Source organism: Tiliqua scincoides, chromosome 3, assembly GCF_035046505.1.
Source record: "Tiliqua scincoides isolate rTilSci1 chromosome 3, rTilSci1.hap2, whole genome shotgun sequence".
NCBI classification, from domain to species: domain Eukaryota; kingdom Metazoa; phylum Chordata; class Lepidosauria; order Squamata; family Scincidae; genus Tiliqua; species Tiliqua scincoides.
Window position 1 is genome coordinate 140,322,487 of NC_089823.1, and position 16,754 is coordinate 140,339,240.

The 16,754-nt window shown below is 43.5% G+C and overlaps 1 protein-coding gene across 1 annotated transcript; it reads left to right on the forward strand.

The window, feature by feature from the left end:
- The first annotated feature begins 4,951 nt into the window (after window positions 1-4,951).
- LOC136644802 (pulmonary surfactant-associated protein A-like) lies at window positions 4,952-9,119 on the forward strand. The gene is made up of 4 exons (XM_066620957.1): window positions 4,952-5,126; window positions 7,034-7,153; window positions 7,435-7,512; window positions 8,743-9,119. Exons 1-4 carry the CDS (start codon window positions 4,952-4,954, stop codon window positions 9,117-9,119), a joined length of 750 nt encoding a protein of 249 aa, XP_066477054.1.
- The last annotated feature ends 7,635 nt before the right edge of the window (window positions 9,120-16,754 follow it).

A 16,754-nucleotide genomic window follows, 5' to 3' on the forward strand; every position in this document is an offset into this window, starting at 1 on the left:
TGATGTCATTATTCCAGATATGGGAAAGCCAGTTTTCATGTGGGCTGCCCTTACAGCAGTAACATCTCAGCACTACTCAGCCTCTGAGAGCCTGAGAGCTGGATAAAAAGCTTCCGTAGGCCGTATCTGGCCCCTGAGCCTTATGTTTGACACCTGTGCACTAGCGGATCCTTGGGGAAGTAAGGAAGCAGGCCCCACAATGGGGCTACTCAAGTCTTTGCCAGCTAAGGAGGTTCTGTGACGGGCCAGGAGGTCCAATGTGGGGTTCTGGATTCGGCAGAGTAGAGGTCTGCTGATCCTACCCTGCTCCAACCCCCGTTCTTCCCTGTCCCTGCCCTCCCCCAGAATGTCCCCTCGCAAAGACATACCTCTCTGCTGCCCGGAGCTCTGTTCCAGGCAGCGGGTGGCAGGCCTCTAACTGGTGCTGGCTCAGCACAGACTGACGTTGAGCCAGCACCAGCGCTGACCCAGCACTGAATGTTGTGGGTGTGCCTTATGGTACATTTGCAACAACGCCAACAGAGGACCAGCGCTGAGACTTCAGGATCAGGTCCTAAGTCACATATTTCCCATATAATGGGCGAAACATCTTGGTTTTTGTTTATTTAAACCACAGAGGCATACCTGTTTCATTGTCATTATCCTGCCCCACACAACCAGGAAAAATGATGACATACTTCTCTTTCTTTGGTTCCCATTCCACAATTCACAGTGTTCACCACTGATTTCAGAGTATATGCAGATTAGAGAAGGAAGAGGATTCTGAGATGAATGTTCTGCATCCGGATTTCGCGCACTGTGCCAGGAGAAGCTGAGTTTCCACAGCTAAAGGTCATTCAAGTGTTCTCTTTGCGCTTGACTCATCGGGAACAGTACACAGCCCTTGGAAGCAGTGAACACTGTGTTCTGTTCATTCACAATAGAGCCAAGGGTAGCCGTTCCCTGGAATCTCACACTACACATGAACTGTACATATTCCCTGAGAGTTAGGGAGGCACTTGTTGCCAAACAGCCCCATGGTGATTTACCTCTGCCATAGTCTGCCATGAAGTCTCTGGTCAAGCAGAGCTAAACATGGGCCAAAAGAAGACATTATAGAAGGAAGACAGCAATCTTCTAACCTCTAGTACAAAACAGCCTTGTGTGGTTTCTGCCCAGACTTGAATCAAGCAGGCATTGTCCCCCGATTGCTTTGCCTCAAAAGACTGAAAGTGTGTCTTTTGCCCCATCCTAAAACAAGTGCCTGAGAAGTGCCTTAACTCAATCAAGGGGCCTCCACTGAGAAGTCACAGCTCTTTTGTTCTTGGGAACACACACCTTAGTCCTACCCAGCACCCAAGGGCAATACTCATGGAGTTAGACTCATGGAGTTGTCTCAGCTCTTCAGTGATGATCTTTTGTATTGTCCAGAAAAAGTTATCGGGGCCACCCTGAACAGAGCTAGTCCAACAGGTTATGTGCCACAGTGCGTGTTCAGCCCTCAGAGCATTCCTCAGTGACACAAATGTGCTACAACAGCCTCTATAATTGGCAGGCAGAATTAAGTGACTATTTCCTGTGTCATAACCAAATCACAGGAAATGGCTGATGATTTTGTAGGAAATAACCATATGAACTAGGCAACCTACATGATCAATTTTCAGTGAGATGGTGAACCTGATAACAGGAAAACGTGTTTTGGTAGCTATCACAACAACAACAACTTCATGGGTAATATTTGAAAGACATCAGTAATAAAATGGATAAACATCTGGAAATGGCTGCAGAGGACACCTGAAGAAAGAAACAGAAGGTCTCATCTTAGCTGCACAAGAACAGGCACTTGCAACAAACAATACCAGAGCAAAAATTCAGACCAGTGACATCATAAGAACATAAGAACAGCCCCACTGGATCAGGCCATAGGCCCATCTAGTCCAGCTTCCTGCATCTCACAGCGGCCCCACCAAATGCCCCAGGGAGCACACCAGATAACAAGAGACCTGCATCCTGGTGCCCTCCCTTTCATCTGACATAGACCATTTCTAAAACCAGGAGGCTGCACATATACATCATGGCTTGTAACCCATAATGGATTTTTCCTCCAGAAACTTGTCCAATTCCCTTTAAAAGGCATCTAGGCCAGATGCCGTCACCACATCCTGTGGCAAGGAGTTCCACAGACCAACCGCACGCTGAGTAAATAAATATTTTCTTTTGAATGTCCTAACTCTAACTTTTAGTAGTTTCAATTTTAGTGGTTGTCCACCAGAATGTCAGCTTTGTAAGATGAAACAGTCTACCACCTGGTTAGCACCTGTAGTAAAATAGCCCAAATTCACAATAAAGAACGTTATGATAGAGTTGTAGCTATGGTTCACTGACATCTTTGCAAACAATACAATTTTCCTTCACACTGAAATTCATGGGATCATAAACCTGATACAATCACCGAGAACAACCAAGTAAAAATTCCGTGGAACTTCAGATTACAGATAAACATCTAGAACCCAATACGCCACATATAATTATAGTTGACAAGCTGAAAAATCAAAGTTTGGATATTGCAATCCCAGAAGATAGTAAAATTGAAGATAAAGAACATGAGAAGGTCACAAGAGATCAAGACTCGAAGGCAGAATTTCAGCGTCTCTGGGAGAAAAAGGTGCCAATTGTCATTGGAGCCCTTGGAGAAGTGCCTAGAATTCTGAAGAAAGACTTGACCTTCTTGGCATTGAGCAAATCACACCAGCTCAGCTCCAGCAAACATTACTTAGAACAGCCAGAATCTACAACAATATCTCTATGGTTCTCAGAACCGTGGCTAGATTCCAAATTGCAGAATATAGCCGCCCAGCACAGGTTGTGATGAAGTATAACAATGGCTAACATTGACCTCGATAGTGTTCATGTCTAGGATATTTTGTACAAAATTTGCTGGTCCCATACATTTTTAACCACATTCTTATCAAGGATTTCTTCTTCCTAACCCATAATTTATATTATAATTGCACCCATACAACTAAACAATGGAAGTATTTTGATGTACATATTTGAGACTATATTTGTAACACTGGAAAATTGTTAGCTCCAATAACTGGTGGTATACCCAGACCAAATTTCTACTTTATGTAAATTGATATTTGCTTTTATGTTGTAATCAACTATATTTACATTTATTAGGACAATTATACCAAAGTCCTTGTGTCCACACTTCTCACAGACCTGCAAAAAATGTGGAGTGTGGAGCATGGCGATTCACAACACAATGACCCCAATCCACCTGGTGTCTTCTATTACATGCTATCGCATGAATGCACAATCCTGTATGTGTTTACTCAGAAGTAAGTGTTCAATGGGGCTTACTCTCAGGATTGCAGCCTAAAGGCCCAATCCTATCCAATTTTCCAATGCTGGTGCTGCTGTGCCAATGGGGTATGCACTGCTTCCTGTGATGGGAAGGCAGTCACAGCGGCCTCCTCAAGGTATGGGAATATTTGTTCCCTTACCTCCGGACTGCATTGAGGCTGCACTGGTGCTGGAAAGTTGGATAGGATTGGGGCTTGATTCATTGCATTTTTGGAGGCATCCTGATGCATTCCAGCTCGTAATCTGCCCAGAGGAATGAAGTTAGACTAGTGGTTTCAACCTGTGTTTCAGGACATGCCGATGCTTACGCAAACCACTAATATTCCCTTGCAATGAGCAACTTCAAAAGTATAGTTTTGTGGGAAGTAACCATGTGACCTAGGCAACCTAAATGATCAATTGGATCATGATTTGATCATGATCAACATCATTAGGTGTGTTTGAAGATGCACACTAAAGCCAGGATCTTATTTTAATGCACTGTAGAATAAGCCCCAGAATCCTCTGCAATGAACAAAGGCTGTTTCAGGATGAACGCTGAATGCTTTGTATTGGTAGTAGTGGCAACGTGTTTTCAGGAAGTGGGCAGAGGAGGCCATGGAGGGGGCCCATCTAGGACTTTGCCTCAACGCCCCCAGCAAGCTGTCACTCCAACTCAAGAGGCTCCATGGCAGACAGCCAGAAGCTCCACAGGAGACAAGTCAGCATGGACAAGCTTACTTCAAGTAAGAATTTCTGAAAACTATTAAATTAATAAACTTACGTTGACGTGGAACTTCACAGGAAGCCTGTCCTTGGACATAAGGACTAGGGCGTGTGACACACTAATAGTTCAGGCAGGGAGTTTTACATCAGCGCATGTATGTTTTGAATGCCATATTTTTTATCATATGTAAACACTTCTAAATTTTGACACATCAGAATCTAGATTTTTCGGAATTTACCTCCCATTACTTTGTTCATGTTAATCCTCCACGTTTTTCTAAATTACTCTTTTACCAACAGAAAGCACCTTTCCCCCTTGTTCTGAAAGGAGATATCATCATCACAGGGTCCTTCATGCCATTTGAAGTATTTGCCAAGCGTTTTTGGAGTGCATCAATAAAACAAAGCCTCACTCACACCCACCCTTCTCAAACTTCCATCCAAGTTCAAAGTGCAGGTCATTTTTCCACTTAAGTATGGAACAACCCATGCAGCAGCACCATATAAATTAGATGACTTGAAACCCATCTTTCACTTCCTAGCTGTACAGAAGGGTAAGTTGGACTCAGAAATGACAATGTGACTTTGACAATTACCTGTCAACATTACCGGCTGGAAGTTGTATTATTGAATTATTTCCTTGCAACATCACGTATTTCCATTATTCCAGTCTTGCAACTGAGTTCTAGAGATCTTGTATATTTTCTTTTCCTTTGAAGGGGAGATGAGCATAATGAAAACAAACAAACTTGAATGGATGAAACAAAAAACATTTATCATTTGAAATGGCACAGATTTGAAAAAAGTAATGCTTTTCAGTATGTTCTAAAGTGTAATATGATTCATTTTATTCGAAAAGTAAAACTGCAATGTACTTCATCTTTACAGCTGGACAGAAATGGGACTGTTGTGCAAGATTTTTCAAGTTGTGGTTGTTGCCACAGTTTTTTTCCTGCCGAGCTTCGGACAGGAGAAATGTGCAGGCGTTCCAGGAATCCCAGGGACTCCGGGAGCCAATGGGTTGCCTGGAAGAGATGGAAGGGATGGTATGAAAGGAGATCCAGGATCACCAGGTACCTCTTCAATATATCATAGTAAACTCTGATAATTATGCTTGTGTAGCGAACCAAAATTTAGGTCTTATATACTGGGGACCAGGTCACACTATCCTGCAATAGCGCAAATATTACTGTACTTTGACATGGTCCATTCCTGTACTGTGGTGCTATCTAGACGAGATCTGCACAACTAGTGATCCACCATGAAGAATGCAGTCGGCCAGCTGTGTCTCCATCTCAGGAGCTCACTTCTGCTGCCTGTCTGAACCCACAAAAACAAGGGGGTTGTAAAAACACCTGGAATGCCACAACTCATACTGAACTTTGTGGCTCACAACTTATAAAGAACTGTTCATTCTAGATAATGACTCATAAAGACAAGGGAAATGACACTGTACCTTTCCATGAAAACATTGCCTCAAGTCCTGCTTGTTCTGTTGTTGGACATTATGAGTACATGCAACTGATGGTGTTCCCTGATATAAAGTCCAGATGCAAAGGCATTCGGGGGGGGGGGGTGCAAAATGCTAAGCTTCTTCACGTGCCTGGCCACTGGTGTAAAGTGGCCCCTCACCCATGCCATCAGAGCCAGTCGCGGGGACGCTTTACACCAGGGCCCAGGAGCCTGAAGAAGCTTAGTTAACTTAGATGAGTTACAGCTACCACAGCACTACCTGGTTTGTCCATAGACACAGATAACCATCTGTTTAAACTTGATTCTCAGCAGGAGCTCATCCCAACTATCTGTATGAATTTTCACAATTATAAATAGGTTTTTAAAAAATCCAGACATCTTTAAAATACAGCACTCCAGAGCAAAGTGATTTCTGCTCAAACATTCTTAAACACTTTCACACGTGCATTTTCTTTTTTCCTTACAAAAAGCTGAGTCTTTAAATTTTGCTCAGCAAAACTAGACTCTCCAAGAGACTCTCCAAAAGACTCTCCAAGAGTCTTTTACACATATATATCCTCTTGCTTTTTGTCTAAGAAGAGAGAATGCCTTTTTAAAATATTCTCTCTGAACGAATATTATGCATGTCCATAAACTTTGGGCGGAATAATGGTTGCAGTTTACAGACACACAAAAAAAGGGGTTGAATAATTCAAGGTATACAGAAAAGAAGACTGAAATGATCCAACAATGCATTCACAAAGGATTTTTCTTACCGCTAGTGGGGAATGTTTTAATCCCTTAGTGAGATCCATTTTTGGAATGGAAGGATGACTCACTGAATCTTTACAAGAGCCATTTTAAAGCACTTTCTAAAAGAATGCATGAATAAACCGATAGTGACAAACAACAACAGAAGGGCACTTTGGAAGAAATCTTTTCCTTCTTTCTTGCACTCAAAAGTGAGGTTAGCCCCAGAACATCTGTGTTAATGTGCTAGGCTAATTTGCTATTGTGCAATCTTTTTTAGAAGTTGGATGAGAAGGTTTCTGCAGCTTTCAGGTCTAGAATATGCTAAGATATTAGTTTGTCATTTATCATTCCCAGAAAATATTATTTATTATTATTATTATTATTAACAGTATTTATATACCACTTTTCAACTAAAAGTTCACAAAGCGGTTTACAGAGAAAAATCAAACTAATGGCTCCCTGTCCCAAAAGGGCTCACAGTCTAAAAGATGCAAAAGAACGCCAGCAGACAGCCACTAGAACAGACACTGCTGGGGCGAGGTGAGCCAGTTACTTTCCCCCTGCAAAAAAAAGGAGCACCCACTTGAAAAAGTGCCTCTTACCCAATTAGCAGGGGTTACTATATGTGCAATATTGTAATACTCCGGCCTATAATGCAACCTGCTCCCTTGAAAATCACCTGCAGCCTTGCAAATTATTCTTTACTTTGAACTTCTCATAGGCTGTATCACTGAGAAGAGTGCCTTGCGAGTTGTGATGTTGTGTTTCCTTCTAGGTCCTATGGGGCCCCCTAATGGCCTGCCGGGTGCTCCTGGAAGAGATGGACTTCCTGGTCCCAAAGGTCAGAAAGGCGAACCAGGAGAGAAGGGAGAGGTGGGGCTGCCTGGACCAGAAGGTATAAAGGGGTGGGGTGGGGTGGGGTCAACTATCTCAATTTGATTTAAGGGCAGCCAAGAAAACCTCTCTATCAAATGTATTTCTAAAACCATGTGTGACCATAAACTTTAGGCAAAATACTCTTGGTGCTCTGGGAATAAATCCTTATCCAGAAGTGTTTTTCCAAGGGTCATTGATAAATATAAGATTGCAGAATTTACTTCAGGAACAATCAAAATTCATTCATTTGCTCTGGCAAGTAAAGTACAGTTGAACTGTTTTTTTTACTTCGATTTGCAGGTCTCCCTGCTTTTCTGGATCCTGAAATACAGGAGGTTCTCAGAAGAATGGAAAAAAAAATTATGAGGCTTGAAGGAGGTAACTGCTTTTGCTCCCTAATACTGTTGGAAATAACTATTTCATCTTCTCTTGAGTAGCTTTGGCAGAGAGACAAACAATGGTTTTTAAGAGAGTTGGAAATGATGTGAGATAGCCTTTCCATAGTGTCTATAAATAGCTATTTACTGTCTCCAAAGCCAACTGAAGCTATTAGGCTGCCTGAGATAGCCCAACAGTACCACATCCACCCAGCAGTGCCACACACCCCAATTCATGCACCTCTTACCTGGCTCCTTCCTCTACATAGGCTCTTGAATGAAAGCAAGTAATGCAGATCACACTGAAATCTCTCCCAGCAGTGCTCTGCAGTTCTTGGTTGTGTAATGCACTGTCTTTCACCTTCCCCCACCAGGCTCTTTCAACAGCAAGTAATGTGGAGTGTACTGGGAGCTATCCCAGAGTGTTCTGCATTTCCTTTTTGATTACAGAGCCCAGGTTGTTTTCTTAATGCTGACAATCCATCCATCATTCTTTCTCCAAGGGACCCCTTCCCTTCTCCCTGAACACCTGAAAGAAAGATAATCCTTTCTAATTGCCTGGAGAGAGACTGATTGTTGGATTGTCCTCTTAATAACATCACAAAGGTCAGCAAGGTTGTTTTTTAAACCACCTGAGCAAAGGCACTTTGTTTTTTAAATTGATTTGCTATAGTGATTTTTGCCATCAGCCTGAGTTCTGGGAAGAGAACCCATGTAAATAATGAGGCTCAACTTGTATTCCTAAAACACCTTAAGTCTCCAGTGATCTTTCCTCCAAAGGAGAACTAGGTATATTGCCCTGGAACTTCTTACTGCTGTTATGTTGTTAAATAAGTATCCCCCATTTTTGCTGAATTGTTTGGAAACCATATTCTGAAACAAAGACTTATACAGTACTTTATTTTAAAATTCCTGCCAATGCTATAAAAAAAAGCATAAGAACAAGAAGAGCCCTGCTGGATTCAGCCAAAGGCCAATCTAGTCCAACTTCCTGTATCTCACAGTGGCCCACCAGATGGCTCAGGGAGTGCTCAAGATAAGATACCTGCCTCTTGTTGTTGCTCCCTTGTAACTGGTATTCAGAGATAAACTAAGCAACCTATGGATGAGTTCATACATACACGTTCCCGTGTTCACTTGATGGCTGCAATATCAAGTGATGGTTTGAGTATGTGAATTTTAGTCCAAGTAGTGCAGAATGATCGACTGTGGTTTTTCTTCTTCTATGCAGTCCTTGCTTTGAAAGGAATGATACAAAAGGTAGAAGAAAAAATATTTGCTACCAATGCAAATGAAGTTGACTTTGAAACCACAGTCCAACAATGCCAGGATTTTGGGGGTTCCATTGCACAACCCATGAATGGAGATGAGAATGAAGCTGTTCTGAATATTTTGAAAGAGAAAAACCGATATGCCTACCTGGGATTTCGTGAGAGCCCTGTTCCAGGAGAATTCCAGTATTTGGATGGGACACCTCTGAATTATACTAATTGGCGCCACTATGAGCCGAATGGCAAAGGAGCAGAAAACTGTGTGGAGATGTACACCGATGGAGGCTGGAATGACAAAAGATGCAATCAGTATCGTCTCACTATCTGTGAATTTTAAGCACATTCCTTCATCTATGCCAGAAAACCTAAAGCAGTTTAACTGTCATGGCTCCTGGCAGTTAAAGCCCTTTGAGAGTACAGAAGAAGATGTGTCAGGAAAGTCAGCCCTCACAATACAGGCGTGCGCCACTTAAAAACGGGTCAAATAACAACGGACCACATATATGACGGTGGTCAAAGCATAACAAAGAGGCTCTTAATGAGGCAATCAGATCTCCCATAGCCTGCAGCAGAGTGTCTTTACAAAATAAAGGCACTAGATTGGGCAGAATGACAGCATAACAACGGGGATCGGATTGGAGAATGTATTCCTGTCGTTAAGTGGCACACACCTGTATTATAATTCCTAGAGTTCCTTGTGGGAAACCTGGCTAGTCAAACAGATTCAAAACCAATTCTAAAGAAGCAGTGTAAGCAACGGACCACATATATGACGGTGGTCAAAGCGTAACAAAGAGGCTCTTAATGAGGCAATCAGATCTCCCATAGCCTGCAGCATAACAACAGGAATCGGAGATTGTATTTCTGTCGTTAAGTGGCACACACCTGTATTACAGTTCCTAGAGTTCCTTGTGGGAAACCTGGCTAGTCAAACAGATTCAAAACCGATTCTAAAGAAGCAGTGTAATCATGGTAGAATCTATTTTCTGTTCTCGTGTAATATAATAGATCTTTTAGACTTAGATTTGGTTTGCACAATTATTAGGACTCCCAACACAGCATTTATATAGTACTTTGGAGTGTCCAAAGCAATACTCACACATTATCTCAGCAATCCTTATAATCTAGTGGTTCCCAAACCTTTCAGTGCAATGACCCACCTCATCCTCCATGGTAATGCTGAATGCTTTATTGAGAGGCCCTGGAGACTTCTTCTTGGTTACACTGAGCCCACAACCCACTCTATTGGCCTCCACGGACCTCAGAATGCAACCAGAAGCAACTTCCAGTCAAACCGGAAGATGCATTCCAAAACCAGACATTGCTTCAGGATGCTTTTGCAGGACAGTCTGAGGTCCACAGAGGCCAATAGAGTGGGTTGTGGGCCTGGTGTGACCCAGAAGAGGCTTCCAGGGCATCCCAATAAGACACTGTGGCATTACTAGGAGCACTGCGTCAGGCCCAGCACACATGGGGGTCACGACCCAACAATGGGTTCTGACCCACAATTTGGGAAACGCTGTTATCCAATAAAATAGGCCATTTTACTACTCATATGCCTGAGGCTGTGTGGTTCGCCTAAGGTCACCTAGTCAGTTAATGGACGAGGCAAAATTTGAACTGAAATTTTCCTTGCTCATAGCTCCCGCACCTAGGACCAAACTAGACATGACATTAATCATGTCATTGATCCAGTTGTCCTTGCTTTTTCCTGGAAATAGCACACATGGTGGATACCCAGACTGGGACCCTGACAAAAGGTAGAGGGATTAAACTCAATCTCTTTCATGGTCCTAGTCTGGATTTCCCTGCTATATGCTACTTGCCCTAGAAGAAGAATTCCCAGTAGTTTCAAATGGAGTATTTTTCCTCTGGGGCAAACAGCATGTACAAAGGGGTGGATCCAGTTTAGGACTGTAGCAGGGGGTAGCTTTAAAGCCCCTCCTCCCCACTGAGGTCGTGCTCTGAATTGGACCCCTCTTGCACATGCGACTTACAAAACAGACAGACAGCACGGCACAGCCAATGACATCACTGAGGTTGCCTCTAGTTGCTCACTAGCTGCTACCCTCCAGTGTGCCCCACCAACTTGAACAGTCTGTAAACAAGAGGTTCACTCATTCATTTGATGCATACTGTTGAATGTTTCCTGATACCAATGGAATATTGCTGTACGTTCAATTTCTTTTCTTTTATTCATGCTATTCTGAATCAAATAAATAACAAGATTTAAGCAGCAACACCCCCAAGAGTGGTCATGAATTCTTGCCTGGCAAAGTCACAGTAATCACTTACATTAACAGGATATGCAGCCAGTTTTCCAAAACCCATATTTTCAGGGGTGTTTCCTCATCTTAAAAGGGTAATAGTGGTCAACTTTCACTTACCTTGGACAGATATGCCAGTTTACTTTTTTTTTTAAAGCATTTTGCAATCTAACAGGAGCCAGTGTGTCCCTCTCTGTCCATCCCAGTAATTATAAATGGTCCAGCTGGGGAGTTGTACTTGCTGTATCTCCATGGTTGCCCTCACACCATTTCCAGCAAGGCATGGTGTTGCTAGTACTGAGAAAACAATATTGAAATTGTTGTCAATACATACCTGCCTAAAATAGCCAAAATAGGAGATGACTTATGAGAGGAAAATCTTGTGGAGGTTTCTGTCGTATGACAGGGTATGAAATACTCCTAACCAACATTTCTCACTTCTCCTTTAAGTCAAGAAGTCTTCAATAGGTAGTTTGGGGCCCAGGGATGGGTTGTGACCTGACCTTAATAATAATAATAATAATAATAATAATAATAATAATAATAATAAATGGTATTTCTATACCGCCTTTCTTGGTCCTCAGATTTCTCCTTAGACTTTATTCAAGGCGGTTTACATAGGCAGGCAAATTTAAATCCCCGTAGGGATTTTTACAATTTGAAAGAAGGTTTCTATCTTTCAAGAAACCACAACATTCAGGTGCTTCTTTCTTGATCTGGCTTCACATTCTGGCCTCGATCCTCCCACGCTCAGAGCAGATGGAATAGCCCGGCTCAGCTTGTCAGCTGCTTCAAGGTCGCACGGTGCCGGTGGCCTCGAACTGGTGACTTGCGGATGTTATCTTCAGGCAAATGGAGGCTTAACCCTCTAGACCAGACCTCCTGTCCTTAAGACCCTCCAGGGTCTGCCCTCCAGACCTTAAGCCTGCACAGTTTCAACAGTAACCAGGTCTAGGGGGCCTAGCTGAGGCAAATGCTGCCACACATATTCAGGGTCCAATCCCATCCAACTTTCTAGCACCAGTGCAACCATAATGCAGCCCTGAGGTAAGGGAACAAATGTTTCCCTACCTTGAGGAGGCCTCTGTGACTGCCTCCCCACCACAGGATGAAGCGCATGCCCCATTGGCACTGCTGCACCGGCACTGGAAAACTGGATAGATTGGGCCCTCAGTCTTCAAGCCTCCTCAAACCCCAATGCTATCCTTTCCCTCCTCTGCTGATGCAACCGTGCTGCCAGAGCACATGCTATATCCTGTGGAGGAGGTGAGGAGGAGATCTCCTCCAGGTAAGGGATATTTGTTCCCTTACCAGGAGATAAGCCTCTGGCACTGGAATGGCTCTACTTGGACCTGTACTAGCAGATTCGCTGGGACAAATCCGGGTGGGCAGGGTGTAGCATTTTGGTGCTACTTGAGGAGCAGCCTGAGATGCTGCGTTGGTGTGGCAGAAAAGCCATGGCAAGAATTAGACAACAGACACAGGTTTCAGAGAGGTTGAAAGTGCTGGAAGCAGGAACAAGAATGAAATCAAGGAAGAAGTCAAGTGCTCCCTTCCGGCTCCTGACCCAGTCTCAAAACACATGATATAAGGTTACGTAGTTGGGAAATTTCCACAAGGATGCTACCTTTCATACCGGCTTTCTACTAGCTAGTTCTAGCTTCACCGCAAACACATTCCTAGATAAGATTCTCCTTCCTAGCCTTCTGCTGCTCACAGGCACAGAGTTCAATGACCCAACATATTTTCAGGGGCAGTTGAGTGTGCCCAAACTGCGCAGGTGTGCCTGACTTGTCCTTGATGCCAAATATGCTTAGACATCTTACCTCAGTGCCTGGGCATGTAAATACTACACAGGGAAAGGCAGATCATGACCCAGAAAGGGGATAGGATACTGGTAGCACCACTGCCACCAATACCCCTCCCTTCAAGCCCTCATTCTGCCTTCCCTAATCTGCCCCATCTTCTCCCTGTTCCTTCTCCTCTGTGCTCCATTCCCCTTCCCACCTCCCTCCAGCCGCCACACTGACTTACCAGTGCCAGGGGTTGTGAAATGTAGGGCCACCATGGCTACTCGCCACTTGCAGTGGTGGCCATTCCATTCCATCCCCTTCTTCCTTCCAATACAGGGAGCAGGAAGAAGAGTGAAGGAGGAGGTAGTTGGCACAGAAAGGGACCAGTTACCAATGCTTAAATCCCTCCCACTATTGTCTCCAGGAACTGACAGCATCAGCAATTCCCAATGCCAGAAAGAAGAACCTGAAGCTGGAATAGTGAGATGAGAAGCAAAGCATAGCATCTCCCCAGCTTATATGGTAATTTCAAATGCATTTTTAATTGTAAGCCTCTTTGGGAGCCAATTGTGTCTGAAAAGTGGGGTGGAAATGCAATCAGTCAATTAAAGACCTCAACGGGCTCCTTCTCTGTTTCCAAGCACAATTCAAAGTGCTGGTACTAATTTTGAAAGCCCTGCTCAGCTTAGGGACTGAACGATTGTCTACTCCCATATCAATGGCCTGCATGCTGAGTTTATCTTCCAAGGCCCTCCTCCAGGTACCCCACCATCTGAGTCCAAGTGAATACTGCCTGGAGAAAAGATCTTTTTAATTATGGGGTCCCATCAATGGAATTCTCTTCCAAGGCTCATTGGGTGCCCACATTAATACATTTTTGGTGCCAGGCATTTATTTTTCAAAACATTTGATGGGATCTTAACATCTAGCTGTTTTAATGCTGCTATTGTATCTAGCAGCTTTAATTTGTTATTTTATTTGGTGTTTTTTTTTTTTTAATTATCTTGCTTTGCCAGTTTTTTCGTGTTTGGTGACCGTCCTGTTACTATTTATTGCAAGGCAATACATACATTTATTAAAGAAATGAATAAAATGTCTATGATAGATGAGTTACTTTTACACATTACTGCCTCAAGTCAACATATTTCAATGGGTTTGAGAAAGCTTAACCGTATGCCCCAGTTCAGATGCAGTGCCTGTGTTCAACAATATGAAGGAGAAGAGCAACTCCCTTCCTTCTAACATCATTTAGGGCGCAATCCTAACCCCTTATGTCAGTGCTTTCCAGCACTGGCTTAGCAGTGCCAATGGGACATGTGCTGCACCTGCAGTTGGGTGTCACTCACGGAGGCCTCCTCAAAGTAAGGGAATGTTTGTTCCCTTACCTCAGAGCAGCATTGCCCTTATGTCAGTGCTAGAAAGCACTGACATAAGGGGTTAGGATTGCGCCCTTAGAGTCCAATCCTGAGCTCTCTAGTACCGGCAGTGTGAGTGTACCATCAGAGTTGGGTGTCACAAATGTACCATAAAGCACATTTTTGGCACCTGGGGAAGCAGGAGCGCCAGCGCTGTGCCTCAGTGCCAGGATGCCCGCGAAGAACACCTAGGAGTAAATAGCACTGTCAAGTGGTGGTGCAGCTTTTTGGGGCGGAGGGAGGCCTTCTGGGTGGGGGAAGGGCAAGAATGGGAGGGACCAGCCCAGGAGGGAGATGGAACTAGCTGACAACTATTCCGTTGGATCCTATCCTCTGCGCCAGGCTGCAAAGCCCAGCATGAGGCTTCTCAAGTGTTTGCCAGCAAAATAGCTGCCGCAGACTTGAGTGGCCCCATTGCAGGGCCTGAGGCTTCCTTGGAGGGGAGGGGACAAAAATCCTCTTCCCCCAAGGAGACCTCCTCTAGCCTCCCTGACCCCACTGGATGCAGTTGTAACCATTTTGATGCAACTGTTACCCTGCACATGCCCAATCTCGTCTGATCTCAGAAGCTAAGCAAGGTCAGGCCTGGTTAGTACTTGGATGGGAGACCGCCTTGGAATACCGGGTGCTGTAGGCTTATACCATAGTCTTTCGAGACTGAAGGTTGCCAACCAACTAGCAGCACCAGGGAGGATAGAACTGGGCTGTCCCACCCCTTAATTTCAGTTCAGAGGATCCTGATGGCAGATTACTGGTTAAGAAATTGTTTGATGTTTACATTTACCCACCACAAGAGTTTTCAGTTGGGCCCAGACAAAAGGCAATGCATTTGACCAAGGAAATCAGCTCAAGATCTTGTCTATCCTGTCCCTTTAGCATCGAGAAAACAGTATGTTCTCCTGCATATATGTTCTAGGCCAAGTGTGTCTGATTACTAATCATCTTTTTATTCCAGCCATCAGTGTACATACCTTGGTGTGTGGGGATATAATACATACAAAAGATGTGTGTTTTATGGAGAGATGTGCAAAGAACAGTTTGTCGCTCCTGTGAACTGTCTCTGTTTGGATTTGATTTACTTTACGGCATTAAAATGACAAAGGTGGTATAATTATTTATAAATTAGATTAAGACCTATGGAAACACGATATCTTGCAAACATTTCTTAACAGAAATACTTTTCCAAAGAACTATTGTCCAGCCCACGAGCAGTTTTCCCCCCTCTCTCATTATGCTAGATCTTATTTCTAAAAGATAGGAAATCAATATGATCGGGTGTCCATTTTGCCTTTGCGAAATCTTTTCCGTAATGAAGCAACTATGTAAATAAAATGGGGAGGGGGGAATACAGCTAAGCCAGTAGCTATCTAAGATGAACATATATATCAAATAACACACCCTATAAATTGACTCTTTTCTTGCGTCTTCAGTAATCTACATTGGAGCAAGAAGGTAAGACAAACTTCTCTATATAAGCATTGATGTCAGCTTCCTTTGAATTCAGTGAGATTCTTCTGAATCTCAATGCATAAGAGCAGGATATCAATTCAATTTTTCTTTTCAAACTACTTTGAATTAATCCCAATAGTATTTTACTAAGAATATGGCAACTCGCTACCAATCAGTCATAGGAAGCTTATATTTAAATGGAGCGATGAGGGTTGGGGGAGCATCATATCATCTTTAAGAAAGACAAAATAATAGACGTACCCTTATAATTCCTTATAAATGGCCTAATTCTGACTAAGTGATGCATTGGCAGAACACATCATGCCAGCGCATGCTGTTGCAAAGAACACTTAAGGGCACAATCCTGAGATGTCCTTGGGCCAGCACAAGTCCCTTGCGCTAGCCCAGGATCAAGTAAGTCCAGTGCAGAGATGAGGAGGGCAGGGAGATGGTGAAATGGGCCTGGGGAAGGGTGGAATCTGCAGTGCCAGTGCATGCTATATCCTAACTCCCTTCTCAGGCCTGATTGGCCTGCACAGATCAACTCAGACTTGCACCAGCAATATCACTGGTGCAGGTCCAAGTTGACCCATTGCACCTGCTACAGCTTACCCCAGGGCAAAGGAAGAAATGGCCCCTTACCTCAAAGAGATCTGCAGCAGCCAAAGCTCCTCCATGGAGTGCAGCAGAGCCCACGCCAGTGCCACTGCATCACCACATAGGAGTTTTGTTAGGATTGGGCTGTAACTTATGGGTAACCCCAACACATTCAAAAATCACAAGGTAGTTGCTTTATCAGTGTGAAATTTATTAGGACGTGATAAAGAACAACAGTCACAGTTTCTCAAATTAGGTGAACTTTTCCATTTGAAACAGATGATGATGATGATGATGATGATGATGATGATTGAGATCATTGGTTGTATACACTCTTAACAATAAGCAAACCAAGCAGATGAGACAATGTTACCACAATGTGAACACAATAACATTATTTTGATGAATCTGCTTGCTGAAAACATTTTCTTTGTCTAGCTGATCGGAAAGG